Source organism: Parambassis ranga, chromosome 10, assembly GCF_900634625.1.
Source record: "Parambassis ranga chromosome 10, fParRan2.1, whole genome shotgun sequence".
NCBI classification, from domain to species: domain Eukaryota; kingdom Metazoa; phylum Chordata; class Actinopteri; family Ambassidae; genus Parambassis; species Parambassis ranga.
In genome coordinates, this window is record NC_041031.1 from 20510922 (window position 1) to 20529030 (window position 18109).

An 18109-nucleotide genomic window follows, 5' to 3' on the forward strand; every position below is an offset into this window, starting at 1 on the left:
CTCTCTTCAGAAGGCGCACAAATACACTCACAAACAAAACACACCTGTTCTCCTAAGAATGTAAACACACGCACACAGTATCCATGTCCTGCAGACAAGACTCCATCAACGACTGAGAACAGATTGTCATGACTGTTCTGTCCCCTATCGCGTGACACCTGGATTAAAGAAAAGGGCAACATTTCCCTAATGGCCTAATGTTGTGTTTGGCTGGCACCTGTTTGGTATGATAGCAGCAGTCTCACATGTACCGCACACCTGCCTGGTGCCTTTGTGGTCTCGATTAGTCAGGCACTGACGATTAAAGGGTCAGTTCACCCAAATTAGAAGAGAAAAATAGACTGCCGTTCGCCTACTGTGCAGCCTCTTTAAAAGATTATTCATTTCTACATGAATACATCATTTGGAATCAATTATTTTAGGTACTACAAAGTGTCAATGCTGCTTTTTTTCCCCCATTAAAAAGAGTCTACCATTCTGTTTTATATATATGTGCATGTGTGCTTTAGGATTTTGGTGTGTGTGTGTGTGTGTCAATACCTCCAGGCTGGTTCAGTCAATCCCTGGACTGGAATTCAAGTCAACCTCAATGGGGGGGGGGGGGGGGGGGGGGGGGGGGGGGATTTCCACGTGCCTCTCAAGTCATCTTGCTTGTAACATAAAAAATCGTGCGTCATCCTGCGGCTGCATCCGCCAGCGCGCCTCACTTCCTCGTGGCTACGGGGCACAAAACTTTTCAGCTGGCAGTGAAGTAATGCTTGAGTCACACTTTTCAGGTAAAGGCTTAATCAATTAACTCTATATCATTACATGGCTTTGAAACCAATGCCTAGACTTCAGTGCCACCAAGTGGAGGCAACAAAAAGATGGTTGGTGAATACCATAATGTGGAGAATATTGAGGGCAAAGATTGATTGTCTTTGACAATGGTGCTAATACCAACAGAACAAATTAAAACTGGCTGCAGACAAAAAGTGATAATAGGCTTTGAAGGCATCAGCAAGTGTACAGAAACATGTAAAAGTTTCCAACCATAGTAAACCTGTGCTGACACTAAAAACAACAGTCAACACAGGAAAGTAAATATTACTTAATATATTTTAACACTATGTAGTGATGGACAACTAAAGCAGCCTACCGTCTAGCCATCACTGCAGTTCAGGCTTCACTCCTGGTACTTAGTAGATTCTTCATCAACCTAATTCATGTGACAAAACATCTTAGTAACCAAATCCTCATTCAACACACGCTAATGCAGGATGACTAACATTATTGAAGGTCATGTTCACAGTTAAGCAGTTGCCCCCTGGGATAAATAAAGTATTTCTGATTCTGATTTTCCACACTGAAGTCCCAAACATCCAGCTTGGTGGGCCCTCTGATCGTAATTTGTCCTTTATGCAAACACAGGTTGAACAATAACATTGCATCCACAGTGAACAGTACAAAGTGTGATTTAAACCCAACCAGACTTCAATTTATTCAGGTTCATTTTACAGGAAGAAAAACAAAGGTTCGATGCACTCATTTAAACATACCATGAATGAATCCACCATCAGCAGCCATGTTTGAGCTAATCAAGAAAGTCTGATGGAAAAAAAACACATATTTAATACATATTGGATCAACTCAGACTTAAATGAAATACACTGATCAGCATTTTTTTTTTTTGCAGCTGAAAATAAAGAAGGCTTCTGAGTTGACAGCTGGTGTTTGAGGTCACAAACGAGATTATCAGATTGATCAATGAACGACTTCAGTCAAAGGTTTTCCCTGTTAACTAGGATAATACATAAGATTTTTTTTAAAAATGTAACTACTTGTAATCTGCATTTTTGAAAGCCAAAATAAATAAATTGATGTCATTACATAAAATAATGTATTAATAATGGCTCGGTGCAGAATCAAAAAGGGCTTAAATGAATGGTTAACAAAATCAGAACATTGTTTTCAAACATATTAAAAGTGAGTTTATACTCTAAACATGTATATACCTCTAGAGCTAGAACACAACATTTAAAAAAAAAAAAAAACAGATCAAAGCTGCAAAACCAGCTATTAGACAAGGGCGGGTTAAGAATAAACCTCAAATTACTCAGCTGCCAGAGTTGCAAATAAAACAGGATTATTTACAGGTGAAGAAAAGTTCATGACGGATATGGTACAAGTATGAAAATTCAACGCAAAGCAAAATTAATAAAAGGTAAAATTAAACTGTAGCCTCGCAAAAAGGGGACGTTACATTTTACATTATGTACGTAAGTAATCAGGGCAACTTTTTTTTGACCTAAACTATTTTAACTAAGCTATTCCAAATATTCTTCATAGACAACGCAAGGGGTAGAAACAAAGCCACCTGATTTGCTAAGGATGGAATCCATCTGCCAACATTTGGCTCTTAAAGGGCGTTATATGGGATCATAAACACATTATAAGCTCAGAGCGAGTGCATGCTTATTGTCATCAGAGCACTGACATACAAGAGTGCAAACAATTATGGCGCTTTTTTTATGTGGTTTCAGTAAAGGTGATGTCATATAATTGTCTGATGTATACCTTATGATTATGTTGTACTACATAAAATAACCTGCGTCAATCACATGCTCATAATCCGTTTTTAGTGCATTAAAGTACTCTGAAAGCTGTCGGTGCCAAGTCGTAAATGCACTCCTGGAGTTAACAATCCAATCACGCTGATGTTTTAAGAGTATACTGTACTTTAAAGAAAACTTCTCGGCCAGGGCATCTGTGTTGGTTTTATAAATAATCTTTTGGACAGCGTTTTGTGTTAAGCATGTTTTCATTTGCAGCTGTAATGAATATCATGTCCAGTTATGATACGTGTTAATGGCTTTGATATGAAACCAGAATATGGAATGCTGCAGGTTGAGCTCACACTAACATAGATTTCCCGACATACATTGGTCTGTGTTCCTGGGAATAATCCCGGGATAACGACGTCTCTTCATCAGATATTTAACAGCAGCATATTTCCAGATCACATCTTTTTAAGTGAAATGTTGTACATACAGCCTTGTTGTTGCCTCATTAGTTGCACCATATCACCCTGTATTGAGTGGAACTATTTAAAACACTGTAATTAAAACCATATGAATTTCAGTATGAACGGAGCAGGATGCCAGACAAATTGATCATCCATAATCACACTCACAAGCTAAGATGCTGCATTCAAAAACACAAAACAAAACAACGTTGCTGCTGGCTGTCCTTCGTGCACAGTATACTGCTCAAATTCACACACACCGGGACGCTGATGTATCTCAGTTTACAGTAGAGATATTTAAAGGCACATTCTGCAATTTCTCCTATTGCATTACTGACTTAACAAGAACACACTGTGTCACAGATGCAAAGCACCCGAAACTCAGACAATGTCATCATCATCACATTATGGAGCCGCGGAGGTTCAAACCGACAGATCTGGACCTGCCACGCTGATCTTGCCCTCTATAGGCAAGGGGAGGAACAACTTGTACAATCCGACAGTCACACCACCTGCAGGTAATGAGTGGTAAATGCAGTTGTTTAAATTTTGTGTGTATGCGTATGAGCAGTTTTTTTTTTTCATTTGTGTTTTTTGTCATGTTGTTCTTAGCTAATATTACGCCATATGTCTGCAGATTTTATTGCCCACAGGTGGTGTAAATGAAACAAAAAGTTTCCCTTTATGGAAATTTTGAAAAACAGGTGAACCAGAGGTGCTTTGCATCTTTAAAATAAAAATGTGCCTCCTGAATCTAAGCATTGATGGCTTTACCAAATTTCAGCAATCAGTCCTGCTGATTATAGTCCTGACAGGATGAGGCTGAGTAGGAAATCTCGCCGACTGTGCCTTTAAATGTCTTGCAGGATGCAAAACATACAAATGCGTGTTACTTCTTCAGCGTTTGCACAAAGCTCCAGAGATCCTTGACCACCTGAGGAAGGTGAGAGGGGGGGGAAGAGAGAGGGATAACAACAGAATAAGAAAGAAATAAAGAAATTATAAATCATCCAAATGAAGTGCTATACAGCATGAGACGCATGACTCACTTTTACTACAACATGCTTTTTTTTTGTACGTCTTGCCTGTGGGAACGCTGAGTTTAGATGGGGCTGCCGGGGAACGACGAGGGGTTGGGTGGGGGCAGCAGTACATACCAGAGTATATGACTAGGTGCTCCAGGTCTGACAGATCTCAGCCTTGGCTGATGAAACCAAAGCACTTCCACAGATGTTTCTACACACTGGGATCAACAAGACCCAACTCCACCCCCACTCTTTCCCTTGTCCACCCAGCCCTTGCGCCGCTCTAAAGGGCTTTCACCTGCTCTCATAACTGTAACATTTTAACACTGCAATGTAATCGCAAATAAGTGTTTCAAGTGATCGCCATCTAACAGATGCTTTGATAATAAACAGAATCCTTTATTTTTTAAGGGTTTGGGCTGATTAATCCATGCTGTGTCAAACAGTGTGCAGGAGATGTTTTCCTTCTGAAAATGACAAGCAGCATTAGAGAAGATTTACAGTAGGTCCTGCATTTGGTCAAAGGCCTTGAATGTGAAAAAGACTGGTACCATCCACATACCAGCAGTCCCTTCATTAAAAGCTACAAAAGACACACACTCCAGTAAATCACTGAGAAAGAGTTCGGCTTGGCAGGTGTACTCCCATTTCATCTCGTAAGAGCCCGCCGACACAAAATGAAGATAATTCAAAGGGAACACATTGTGCACGAAAGACAACTTGAGGCACACTGGACAGTGTAAAGGTAAGAGGACAGTGTGGGGGACAACAACAATGCATTCCTGGGCATCTAACATGGCAGAAAGCTCTTCCAGTGAAAAGGAGGTTTGATCCACAGGCACCCCAACACTCAGGAATATTTAATTAAACCCCTCTGTGTTCATGACACTAAATGCACTGATGGCAAAGCTATTCATGGCTTAAAGAGCCAAACATTACTCACTTTTTTGTCTGTGATTTTAAATCCGCTCTTTAAGAAATTCTCAAACTTCTGTTCTGTCTTTGGTAGTGGTTTACCCTGAAGAAAAGAAGACCATTAAATCATCATCTTTACTGTCAGACACTCAATTAAGAGGGATAATTTGCAAAAGAAAAAAAAAGGATGAGAGCCTTACCTCTTTGGCTGCCGTTGACAGCTTGTTCTTAATGTCAGGCAGAGTGGGAGATTTAGACGGGCCAGCCTGGGGTTTATCTTTTCCTGTGGCAGGTGTCTTAAAAAATATATATATCAGCTTGATAAGAACCACTGGTTGATATGTCAAGAAATAAAGAGTTGTAGATAAAGATGTTTACGCCACAACATGTCCTCCTTTTACTTCTGTGTTTGGGTTTAGCTTAACACAACATGGCTAATTCTAACATGTTGGTGATGAATTCATTTGCTGACCAACAGGCCGGACTGAGCTACAGCCTTATCGTGACCCATTTAGTCAGGGTCTGTGTTTACAGGCTTGGCATGGGCAACCAGCTGGAAGAAGATAAAAGCATTAGAAAGGACAACAAATTCTAGCCTAATTACACCATCTCTTTTTTTTTTTTTTTTTTTTTTTTTTTACAAATACATCAGGTACAAATTATGTTTTTATTGTTCGCAAGCAGGAGAGGGCAAGACCTGACTCTGCACGGAGCAATACAGGTTCTCAAATGTGTTTTCCATGACTGAATTAAAGAGGAGAAGGTCCAACTATTGCTCTTGTGTTTGTTTCTCAATAAAAGTTATACTAACATAAAATTAATGATTTCCACAACATGCTTTCTGTCATGTATGAATGGTCAACACTTAAAAGAAGAAGCCCTCCGTATGCCAACATTATCTAAGCTTTTTCAAAACACAAAGACTCCTTGTAGACTGTAAAGACAAGAAGAGCAGAAGGAGCATTGAGTGGGGCCATAGGTGTATCCACTCCTGGACAGCCAGAGGCCCAGAAGCCCTCAATTAGGAAGTGTCTGAATGTGACACAACAACAACACACACGCCATACCCAGTGACTGCATGTTACACAAGCCATAGAAGCTTGTCCGTACATGCAAAGCCAGTGTGGAATCCAGTGAAATTGCAGGGTTTCATTGATAGCCAGAGACACATTTGAAAGACAACAGAAGCCTTGCATAGAGACAACTCTTTACCCCGCAAGATGAAAAACAACCAAACAGCACTTCAGATTAGCTGCTTTGAAACACTGATTTACACTGTGATTCTGATATTTAGCTGATGGAGAATGGAACAAGGGTCAGGGACTTTATTCCTGTTGGAAATATCATGCTCTGTATGTATGTACAGGTATAATTTAGTTTTTATGCAGAGCAGTTCTCATCTCATTGCTCTACATTTGTAGACAAACCCACACATTTACAGCTAAACCTGCAAACAATGCAACATCTCCTTTTCCATCTATGGTTTGTTCGGTGTGGTACATTCGATGCTACCGGTACTCTAAGTTAACAATAAGAAGAGTGCAACAAAGAGGACACTGCTTAAATGTGTAACATTTAACAATGAATAATTAACATTTGGGGGGTTGCTTGAGGAGGCAGATGACCTTTTCGACAGAGATGGGAGAATCTACCAACAAAGGAACACCAGAAAAGGCATGAAAATCAGCATGACAACTCGGGTGTCATGTTAACATCCTATTACTGACTACTGCAAGGTAATTTGTCTCACAAATTAATGTAGGTTGGACAGAAGCCATACACAGTGAAGCAGGTTTTAGACACTAAACAGAATGTGCTGAAGGCAAAACGCATGATTAAAAATGTCAGTAAAGGAACTTATATGTATTATTGATCTGCAACACTGCAGGAACAACGATTACTCTATAAACAGCCACACTTTAGTCAAATTCAGAACTGAATATTTTGCCGTCAAATAAAAAAATCTTATACATTAGCTTAAGCCTGACCTGGTTCTCACAACATAATTCCCTAAAAACAAGCAATAAAATTCAAGTTGTGAGAAGAATAAGGCCTCAAATAGTTAAAAACAGGTGGTATATTCTTAAGGAAATAAATCAAACATGATGTTGTGTCCCTGTCCCCAAGAGATCTGCATTTTATAGCAGAGATCAAAAGGTAAACAGCGACCAAAACCTTGCAAACATACCACACTACTAAAAAAACAAAAATATATAAAAACACATATGCTGCTGGCTCTTGGCCAGGCAAGTGCACTACGTATTTATTATTTACGGGCAGCTCTCAGCTTCCAAAAGGCCAGCTGTGGACCTAGAACAGCTGATAAACACACAAAGCCAGAAAGCTTTTTCATCTGGGCCAGACGCTGATTACAGATGCCATGAGACATGGAGCTTAATCACAAGCATGCTATCATTTGATGCAATCTCTCGTCTTCAATCCAGAGCAAACACATGGTTGTGACACCTTTGCTCATCAACTCCAGTCCAGCCATAGTAATTGTCATTTTGCAGGAATGAGGAGGCCCGTGCCTGAGTAAAACATCGGGTCACTGTGACTCTCTAAGAACCTCACATATGTATGAATATGTGTCAGTATTTTTAAAGACATCCTGACACTCACAGGAGAAATAAATAAGCACTAACAAGATAGACACCTGCTCTAACACATGTCAATCAGCCGCTTTAACCGTGACTCACAGCCTTTTGGGATAAGGCTGAGTAAAGTGGTTAACAACTTTACGACTGTGACGTGTGCTTGAAAGCATCAACGTCTAAAAAACCCATCAATCAAAAGACACCAGCTGCAAGACATAGTTACTTCAGATCAGCACAACGACAAGTTAGCCGAAACTCATGTCGAGCCTGTTACACAAGAAGGTGCTGCTACATGCTGGGCCGCGAGAGGTGAGAACTGCGGCACTGGCAACAGATCTGACAAGCCAATCTAATGACCAGTCACCTGCATTTAGGAAAGCAAAAAAACAGACATCCACGCCCCACTTCCTCGCTCCTCAGGGGCATCTGGAAGCGCAAGCTGCACCAGACATCAAACACTGGTAATGAGAGCAATTGGGAGAAGGTGTGTCCAGGAAGTGAGGGGTGTGAAGAGGTTGTAGAGAGGGAACAGTTGTGAAGAAGAAGTTGAGAGGGGGGTGGGAACAGTCAAAGCACCAAGGGCCAGAAAGTTAAACTGGCGCGATGGTTTTGGCGGTTAAGTTGCCCACTGGCTAATCCCCAAGAGCAATTTAAAAGCCACTGCAGAATTCACTGCATTCACCCACGCTGATGTTCGGCTGAATCGCTCTCTTGCCTCGGGAGTTTAGCAATCCTGCGGCTTAGTATTTAACATGACAAACATCACAAAGCTCCTTTGTCAAGATGTTAGACAAGAAATGACAGTTTTCTCATGTGTCCTGAGTGCTGTGCCTGAAATGGAATTCATGTTTTATCTCAGAAGCGGCCAGCATTTGCATGCCAACGCATAACACCTTATCTAAACTGAGGTTCTGTCCAAGTTTTCTTTCACAGTTACATGCTTTGTGAAATGTGTAAATTTGCTGAGAAGCGTGCCAATTTATTTTCCCTGATATATGTGTGTGTGTGTGTGAGCTGCAGAGGAGGTGAGGGGGGCATCAAAAGGTGGCTGCAACTCAAGACAGCGGGGTCAAGCCAAAGGGTCGCAGGTTTAAACCTTGCCCCAGGAAACCCGTTTAGAGGTCAGGTGTGTTTGCTTAAAGATAGGCAGAGTTCAAGCTTTGGGTTTTCATAGGCGGCTGCCCAAGACATTCCATTCAAGAAATTAACTATCAGGTTCGGCTAATTGCAACGTGCATTTATCACATTCCTTGGCTTTGGAATGGGAAGGCACTCCAAGTTTTTTTCTGTTTTTTTTGTAGTTTTTTTATTTTATTGTGAATGGCAAAAGATGTAAACAATTGTCTTAGACATCTTGATGATTTGAAGAGATCATGTTTGTCTTTACATTCTATCACATTTAAGGCCACTATATCACACAATTTCTTTTTCCTGGATTCCTGTATTTCCTAGTGGAACTCCCAGAGTGTAAATAAAATTCCCAACTTTCTCAGTGAGGTCTTTATAACTTCCATTTTCATTGTCCACTGTTCCATTGCATACATTTATGTGGAACATGCTGCCTTCCAATAGAAACAGTGTTGCTGGCGTGGACTGTAGTCTGCTATAACACATAATCATAATTTCCTGACGAATTTATTCTCACCAGCTACAACAAAACAATAATATAATATTATTTTAAAACTATAAGAACTTTTATTTATTCGCTTAAAACAACAAACAACCACAGGTGAGATGAGCAGTAACGTACCTTAGTCTGTGGTTTGACATCTGATCCTGAGGATTTTCCAGCAGGGCCATTTTGTTTCACTGGCGTCTTATTGGGCTTCTTAGCTGAAGATTCTGGACTCTAAAGAAACAAAAACATCCTGAGTAAGACATCGCTGACTGTGTTTAAGATAGAAGTAGTCACTGTATTAAACTAAATGATTTAAAACGAGTGTATGGCAAACAAATCTTTATATGTACAAGCGTGTTTTACAGTAACAACACAGACCAGTAGACCACAATGAGGATTGATCAGGCAAGCATGGTTAGCTTCTTTGCTAAAGTAAACATTATTGTAAACATTATTGTTATTGTTCACTACCTCCTTACCTCCTTACAATATCAATGTTGAACATTTGACAAAAAAAAAATAAAAACACACAAAAAGCATCACAAGCGATGGCTCTTCAGAAAAACTTCAATTCAAAAATTCAAAGGGAGGCTGTACTCGAACCTCCTCCATCTAGCAGTCAATCAATAACAAAGCGCAACATGGTAATTTTTTACTATTGAGGTACTAGGTAGTACTTCACTAACCCTTCCCTGTTCTCCACACAGCAGGCCTTCCCGTCAGGTTTCAATTGTCTCAGTCACCTGTGTAATTACCTTGTAATAGCCGAGGCAAGTGCCTGCATTTCCTGTGCACCAGCCCTTGTCTTGCAATCACTGGTATTCACCTTGGAATGGACTACAAGTGTAATTGCCTGTGTTGACACAACTGCTACAAGGCAATTACACATGCAATTCCCTGCAGCAATGCCTGGTAATACAAGACGCTGAAAGGCTCTCACTAGAGAGGATTCAGGGTTTTTTTTTTTTTTTTTTTTTTAAACCTGATCAACCAAGGAGTAAAATGAAGCACAGAAACTCAACATCTTAATCCAGCTGTAATGCAACTTTGAAGAACTTTAAATATGGTTTCAGGATTTTAGCATAACATGCAAACGTTTATCAAACACAGTCTCTTCTCTAAATCATCTTATTGGAACATGAGTAAACCTGGTTAAAAGGCGGTTGACTCCTTTGAGTCATTGTGGTGAAGATGATAATTAGCCAGCCAGGCTAATTCTGCTTCTAACTGTACAAAGAATAAGTCTGGCCTCTGTGGGTTTGAGTTGGATTTCCAACTGACACAGAATAAACTCCCTCTTTATGCAGGTGGATAAACAACACATCCAGTCAGAGAAAGAAAGCATGTGATGAAGACAACAACAGGCTGTATGACTGATGATCGATGTTCACGAGATACGTGCAGGCTGTGCAGCCCCAGGCAGCAGATAATTTTCAAGTTTTATTTCAAAAGCAAAACTTTTTTTGGAGGCAAGAACTGACACTTCATTTCTTGGTACAGATCCTGTGGTATTAATGAACCCTTACTGTCCTTTTAAAAAGACAAACTATTTGTCTTCCTGACAGTCCTGAAAAGGACTCATCAAGTTTGAGCTGCATAATAAGTCAATCAAGCACGTCCATCGATCAACACTTGTAGTGTAATGACTTACAGTACCACTCTAAGTAGGATAGATGATTTAGTAACAATAAGACATGCTGTTTAACACCAGCTCCTACAAGAACTTCAATAACTTAAGTGTCCGAGTTCCGAGCATGATTATAGAGCAAGTAAACTACACAACTGACTCAATGTACAGTACTGGGATTCAACAACATGAGGAACAAATCCACAGCTGAATTAGCAGACAAAAAAATAATTGCTCCCAGCCGTGCTTTGTAAAGCTTTGTTCTTTCATTATTAAAGAATGAGATCGGGTAGCTCTGGAGTTAAAGAGAAGAAACGGTGAAAAAAAAAAAGGATTAAGGTCACGGAGGGAAGGTGGGGCAGCATGTACGAGGAATTGGAAAAGAAGACAACAGAATAAATCAACAGGTGACAGAAATGCTCAGCTGTCATCTGACCCTGAGGGAAGGATCGGTGCTCATGTCGCAGGTATGTGCATCTGCCCTGCTTTGATCTTTTGCCTGGCACAGTTTGCACTTGGATAGCGTGCTTTTAAAAAAAAAAAAAGAAAGAAAGAAAAAAAGAAATCACAAACAGACACCGACGTAAAAATGAGGCAGATACACACATGCACCCCCACACTTGTAAGCGATTGTGGTAACACGCAAAACAAGTGTTCAAAGGCAAAAGCCAGGTGCAAAGCTGAAATGGCATGAGAAACGATAAAAAGGAGCAATCATATTAACAGTGGGATGACAGAGGGACAAAGATATGCAGTGTTTTAGAAAAATGGTTGAAGATGTTTCCTATAACTGAAGTGTGTGTGTGTGCGTGCATGTAGTGTGTACTTTTCTAATTATAAGCTGTAGATATGTATTCATAATGCTCATGAACCGTATGCATTAATGCAAGTGTATAGGTCTGCAGCCTGTGCAAGTACTTGTTCAGTGTGTGTGTGCGTGTATGTGCAGCATAACACAGTGCTGTCTTGTTGGTGAGACTGTGAGAATTCAAGCAGATTACAGAGGAGAAATCCGATCATTACACCTCGCAGACCCTGTGTTTTACTCTCAGAAAACAGGTGGGTACATGAGCGAACAGGATGAAAAAGTTCCATGTTTTGTCTCATACAAAAAGAGGTGGACGGTCAGCGGGTGCAGTCGTGGGTAGGGCCGGCTCAAATGAAATGCTACTGCAGCATATAGTCTGTGGAGGTTTAAATGATGTGGTAGAAACAGCAAGCGGAGTGGGCAGATGTAGAAACACTAAAGGAATTCCTTTCACATATAAAAAAACAACTGAGGCGAGGCCTACACTGACACCTAGTGGACAACAGAGGACTGAAGCGTCGACTATAAAAAATAAAAGTTACTGAAGTAGAGCAACGTTTAGTTTATTTCAAAACTAATTAAAACATATCTCATCTGATGCAAATTAGATTCTAGTGTTTATCCGTTGTCACTGTTCTTAAAATACTTTGGTGTTCAGAAGCAGCAACAGAGAAGAGAAAAATCACAGAAAAGACATGCGAAGACATGCAGTATCTTTCAAATGTAACAATACTCTTAATGTTGAGACTAATGTACAGAAATTTATCTTTGCAGTGCTGGGATATTGTGGTTCCACCCAGGGTCAGATGATACTTTTCCACCTGCCCAGGTGAGCCTACATCATTAAAAAATAAATACTCCAGCACTTCAAGCTTTGAGTTGGCATTCAGTATCTTCAATAAACCTCTACTTTAATGTCATGTGACATCATATAACTGCAACTACCATGTATAGAACAGAAACTGTGATTTTAAAATGAAACGTAAGGCTGTTTTTGCAGACTGGAGGTGATCAGAGCTGTAACCATAGTAACTGAGTGTTATATGGAAAAACAGCCCATGGTGCATAAATTAAAAACCACAAAATGCCAAATGCAAACAGAAAACAGTCTACACTTACTTTTTTGAGCACTTTTTCGAAATTCTTCGGAAGCTTCACATCATCTTCATCACTTTCATCGTCACTACAAAACAGCAGGTAAAAACAATGAGATACAATAAAAACAAAATGACCTGTTTCCTATTGACAGACACATTGTGTTTTAAGCATGCAAACTGATAATGGATATTTAGCACATCATACTCATCGTCATCGTCACTGTCCTCTTCGTCATCATCATCAGATTCCATCTTCAGTTTTTTCTGTAAGTAGGACAACTGCCTTTTACACAGGAAATGTTTTACATATCGGCAGTGGAATCCTTTTTTATTTGGGTTCTTTTCCTTCTATGATAATTCCCAAAGAGAAGAACAAACAGCTCTTTAACCAAATAAATGCAGAGACCAAACTTGAGTAACTACCATCGGAGGCTTTTTCCCTGACAGAAGGTTTGCAGGCCGCTTCACTGGTGATGTGTTGTTCTCCTCTTCTTCATCATCGGAGTCTTTTACACCTACAAATACAGGTTAGGAGACTGCTTCAGAAATTATTACAGTTTAATTCTGTTTTACCTCGGACAGCTGCGATACAAAAATTAAATCTTAAATACTGACTTGTCCCCTCTAATGAAAATTGCTACTTTTCACTAACATTCCTTTTAAGCAGGAAAGTGTTTTCTTATTATCTGAACCTGAGTGTTAATACTCACTAACAAAATGCTGCCCACTGATGTGGACTGGTCCAGAGCCAGACAGGAGACGGAAGGTAACGGGAGGAGTGATCTCAAATCCACCTAAACTCATCTGAACAATAAAAACACAGCAATGAAAATTATTATTTATACTTTATGTGAGGAACCTCTCTGATACTTCTTAAAGTGTCGTTCGTGTGGATGTTGACTCACAGAGGGCAGGACGGAGGGTTTCAGGGCAACTAGCGGCACTTTGGTCGTCTTCCCATCATAAGTGAGGCCTTCGACTTCCACCGTGTGGAACTTATCATCAGCCTCAGCGCCAAGACACACCTGGAACAGCAGCACAGCGCTATGACACTACACCCAGTACTGTGTCTGAAACTTTTTACGTTTTCCTAGAGGCAAAAATGAGCTGAGATACAACAAAAAGTTTAGGCTTCAAATTATTCATCTCTTGTCATTCGCTGAATCAGGTATTTCAGATCTCTGTGGCTGATTCAAAATAATGTGATTACTTATGAAGTGGATATTAGTGGTATACTATCCAATAGTGGTAGTTAAAGCCGATCTCACTTCAAAGATATCAAAGATTTTCATGGTGTTGCTTTATTGATTAAAATGCACAAATTAATTCAGGACATTTGGTCCATTATTGTAATGAAAGCTTTTTGATTTTAACCATAAACAAGAACTAGTTATGATCACAATTAGAGGCAGCAATGAGTTACATGTAATTAATAAATAAATATCCTGTTTAAACTGAAGCTCAGATTAACAACAGAATGGAAAACAATAACAGTATTTACAATATTTCGAACACCAAAACAAACTTCAACTCTACATAATTGCAGTCTTTCTCCTTGACATGTGCTTAACGTGTATAGTTGTCTCTTACTGCTTTGAGTGACAGCTGCTGCTCCGTATCATCGTCATCTACGTCAATTTTGAACTCCCGTTTGTCCGATTTCAACGTACAACCTGAGGGAAAACCAAACGTGTAAATACCATAAGACCTTATACTTGCACACGCTCTTTAGTAAACATACACAAAGGTACCAAACAGTTTCAGACACGGTTTCGTATTGTGTGCTTTCCTGCTGCTGCTCTGCAGCTCCCTGCTTGGCTGAGCTAGCTAACAACAAAGAGCCGTATTGGCGCGAGTGAGGGAAGAACAAGCTAACCTGCTATTAAGCTAACTTCCTCCATCTAAAAACGAACAATGGCTATTTGTGCATGATAACATGACAGTAACGCTGATTGTGCGACCAAATAATTTCAGGTTTGTCGGAATAAGCGAGCTCACCAAACAAGAATATTTGTGGTCTGCTCAAATCTGAGATATCGTCCTCCATCTTTGTAGTGGGCGGTTACACTTCCGCAACTTGGCGCGATGGACACATCATCCAGCCATTGAGAAGGAAAAACGTCATCCAACACTCAAATGACTCAGACCAATAGCGTTGGAGGGTAGGCGGGACAAATAAAACAGAACGTTCTGCTGGATGAACACTAGAGAGAGCTGTCGTAAAGTAGATCAGAGCCAGTTTACCGTAACTTGAACAATAAAATAAAACATAAAAATAAATAAATACATTTAAATAAAATCATATAAAATAAATTTGGGACCAATGTAAAAGAAAAATATATATAGTATGTTGCATCCATAAATCAACATACAAACAACAATCAACATCAAAGTTCTCGTCAGAGGGCCTCAAGTTTGTCTAGTTTTTGTATCCTTAGTTTTTACTGGCTTCCTTAAATCAGCATCACAGATTTTATATGAAGTTTGGGATACTCTCCCTCATGTCCACTGGCTAATGTGCTGTTTAAACTAAATAAAAGAGGCCTTTGGCCAGCAATATTAAAAGTCCAGCCCTGGGGGCAGTTGTAGTATTGAAGAGTCTTCTGTGGTTGTTAAAAATATTCATAATAAAATGGAGAGGTATAACAGCCTCACAGATTATGGGAAAAAAATAACCAATGTGAACCTTTCCTGAATAGAAGAGATTAATTAAAAGATTTAATAAAAGTGTGATTTGAATTATATTCTATTTTAAGGCTACTATGTACTTTTAATCTTACATATCGAGGCATCACATGCAGCTAGCATGGCTGCTCCTCCAATGTTGATGAGCTGACTTGTGTCAGTCGTGACATCAATGTTTCACACTTGTTAGAAAAAAATTATGTTTGCAAGAATTTAAAAAAAACTTGCACAAACACCCAAAACAAAGTGTCACTGTAATTGTGAAATGTTTTTCTAACCTCAGTACAGGTAGCAGACCTGTATTGAGCAATGCTGTGTCTTCATGCATGGCTGAAAGCTTGAGGAAAACATGAATGTGTCATGAACTGCCAGGACAGGTCTGCGGGTCTGTTCTCATGGCTGATATGATGCAAAGGGACTTACTCAATATACTGTACTTCAGCACAGACCCTTCACAGAGGTGCACGTTCACATTTTTAGGCTCCTGGATTCAACATCGAACATTTACCCATTCTCATACAGAACATTTTACCCAGTCCTCATATGGCCGTCTATATGTGAGCATGTTTTTGTTCCAAATCTGTAAGTGTGTGAGAGGCGACCAGTGCAAGCATCATGTCAGAAGGTTGAGGTCGCACTGAAGAATCCATCATGCTGTCAAACTTCTTTCTTTACTTGACCCATTTGGAAGTGACTGGATGTTCAGCAGCCAATAGTCACTTAATATTTGTTGCATTAATACATATATCAGGTTTTGAGTTTTGTTTACTTGGAGGTTTAATGTCCTGCTATGTGATAAAAAACGTTTACAGGTTAGCAGCAGTCATAGAGCGTTGATCTGTCCAGTCAAACCAGTGAGCATTAGTTTGTTCTTTAGCAGAGTCTGGATGATGGTCTGATTTAAATTAAATAAATCCACAGGAGCATCACGTATCTGAGTCCTGAACCAAAGCAGATTTGAAATGTGGGCCTGACACCAGAGCAAAAAAAGTGTCACTCTGTGTAAACAGCATGTTTATAATCGCAGGAATCTTTCATAAATGACCAAACTTCACAATGAAGCTGAAAGCAACGAGATTTAGCTTCAGCCTCTTCATTAGAACCATTCCTTCTCACTTTGTATTTGTTATTTTGCAGCAGGTAACTAAAGCTAACGGACCGTAGCGTTTTAGCGTCAAGGACCATAGAAGCCTTTTGTCAACACAGCCTCACATGTCAACACATTAGCAGTGACCTAACAGAGTTTGGCAGTGTTTGCTTTCCTCTGATATCTTGCAGCTGTCAAATTGTTGTTAGAGCCGCCGACAGATATCTTGGGGGGGGGGGGGGGAGAAAAAAATGATTTAAAAACAAAATTGTGCTGCAAACAAGAAAGTTTCTCCTTGCTTATAAAAGAACAGACAGTAAACTATTACATCACACAGTCACTATTTATACTCTAAATGCACATAAAAGAGGAGAAATTCATAGTTTATGCAAAAAGGTAATGTTGCAAAATCTCTATTCAAATATTATGAACTGACCCTTTAATATCATAACAGCCTGTACATGTCTGTTTCTTGTGTTTAAAGTCACTGAAGCATCAACAGCTGCCTGATAGTGACTTAAATGTTTACTGCGTTTCTCAAGAATGGAAACAACTGATGGCAGCAGACAGAGCGTGACCCCCCCCCCCCCCCCCCCCCCCCCCCCCCCCCCCCCCCAGCACAGCACAGTGGATGCGCCCCTGTTCAAAACAAAGTGTTTGATAGGAAGTCTGATATACCCTGAGCCATTTGTGCTTGTTCATCTTGTGTGGTGACATTTTATCGGATAAGGACGGGGTTCTTTGGTGGCGACAGAGAAAAGAGGTGTGTGTGTGAGAGAGAGAGAGAGAGAGAGAGAGAGAAAATGTGTAAGCACCTGTAGTAAAACACAATGCACAGTTTTGAAAACAGTAAAGGAAGGAATTTTTCTAAAATGGGCCAAGTCACGTCTTCAAGGCATCTGAGACAGAGAGATGAAAGCAGCAGTGAGTGGAGGAAACAGGGGGAGGGGTTGAGGCGGCATCACCTGGAGAACTGCCTGCTATATTGACAGGATCCCAACCAGGCGAGACGCCCTGAAAACCTGACTGAACGCTGGCACTGTGTCCTCAAGAAGGGAGAGGGGGTTGTCGAGGGTGGCTGCAGTTGCAGACAGCTGTTTCCAACCACATCATCAAACTGCTCTGAGGGGCTTAGATGTTTACTCTGCAAGTCTGTGGAACACAGGTATTCAACGGTGGCAGGCGGCTCAGCCAACATTAACAACATGAGATGTTGTGCTCACAGTCCAATGAAATCTGGTGATTCCCTGTCAAGAGGCAAGAGGCGGTTTCCTGTGACGTTCACTGTGTTGAAGGCTCATTTACGAGCAAGGGACCTGAATGATGCGTTTACTGAGCTTCTAGATAGGTCGTTTTTGTTGTGACTCGGGTGATAAGCACAAGCATGATAGGGTGGATGTGGCGATAACAAATGTTTACGACTGTCTGGTGTCTAGGTGGCCACGAGTCACAACAATGGAAGTGAATACTCAAAAAAAATGAGGTGGGAGTGAAGATCCAAATGTCTTCTCTGATTAACCTTTAACTATATTTCCTGGACTAAAAAACACCTTAGAAACGAGTTCATCAGGCGAGAGGAATTTAAGGGATTAATCATGGGCAGAGATTATACCATTCCTGCTGTAGGTGTCAGCTGGATGACACGA

The 18109-nt window shown here is 40.3% G+C and overlaps 1 protein-coding gene across 1 annotated transcript; it reads right to left on the reverse strand.

The window, feature by feature from the left end:
* Positions 1-1676: 1676 nt before the first annotated feature.
* npm1b (nucleophosmin 1b) lies at positions 1677-14760 on the reverse strand. Its single transcript, XM_028416638.1, has 11 exons — positions 14690-14760; positions 14282-14364; positions 13597-13716; positions 13402-13495; positions 13115-13206; positions 12897-12955; positions 12714-12777; positions 9292-9390; positions 5145-5240; positions 4973-5047; positions 1677-3938 (listed from the first exon to the last, which is right to left on the reverse strand). Exons 1-11 carry the CDS (start codon positions 14736-14738, stop codon positions 3894-3896), a joined length of 876 nt encoding a protein of 291 aa, XP_028272439.1. The 5' UTR covers positions 14739-14760; the 3' UTR covers positions 1677-3893.
* Between the last annotated feature and the right edge of the window lie 3349 nt (positions 14761-18109).

Bases quoted from the DNA above. Each gene is read 5' to 3' on its own strand.
- npm1b (XM_028416638.1), bottom strand. From the start codon at position 14,738: ATGGAGGACGATATCTCAGATTTGAGCAGACCACAAATATTCTTGTTT. The intron at 14,365-14,689 runs GTGAGCTCGCTT...GTTTTCCCTCAG, and splicing joins ACCACAAATATTCTTGTTTG to GTTGTACGTTGAAATCGGAC. The intron at 5,048-5,144 runs GTAAGGCTCTCA...TCTTTTCTTCAG, and splicing joins TGTCAACGGCAGCCAAAGAG to GGTAAACCACTACCAAAGAC.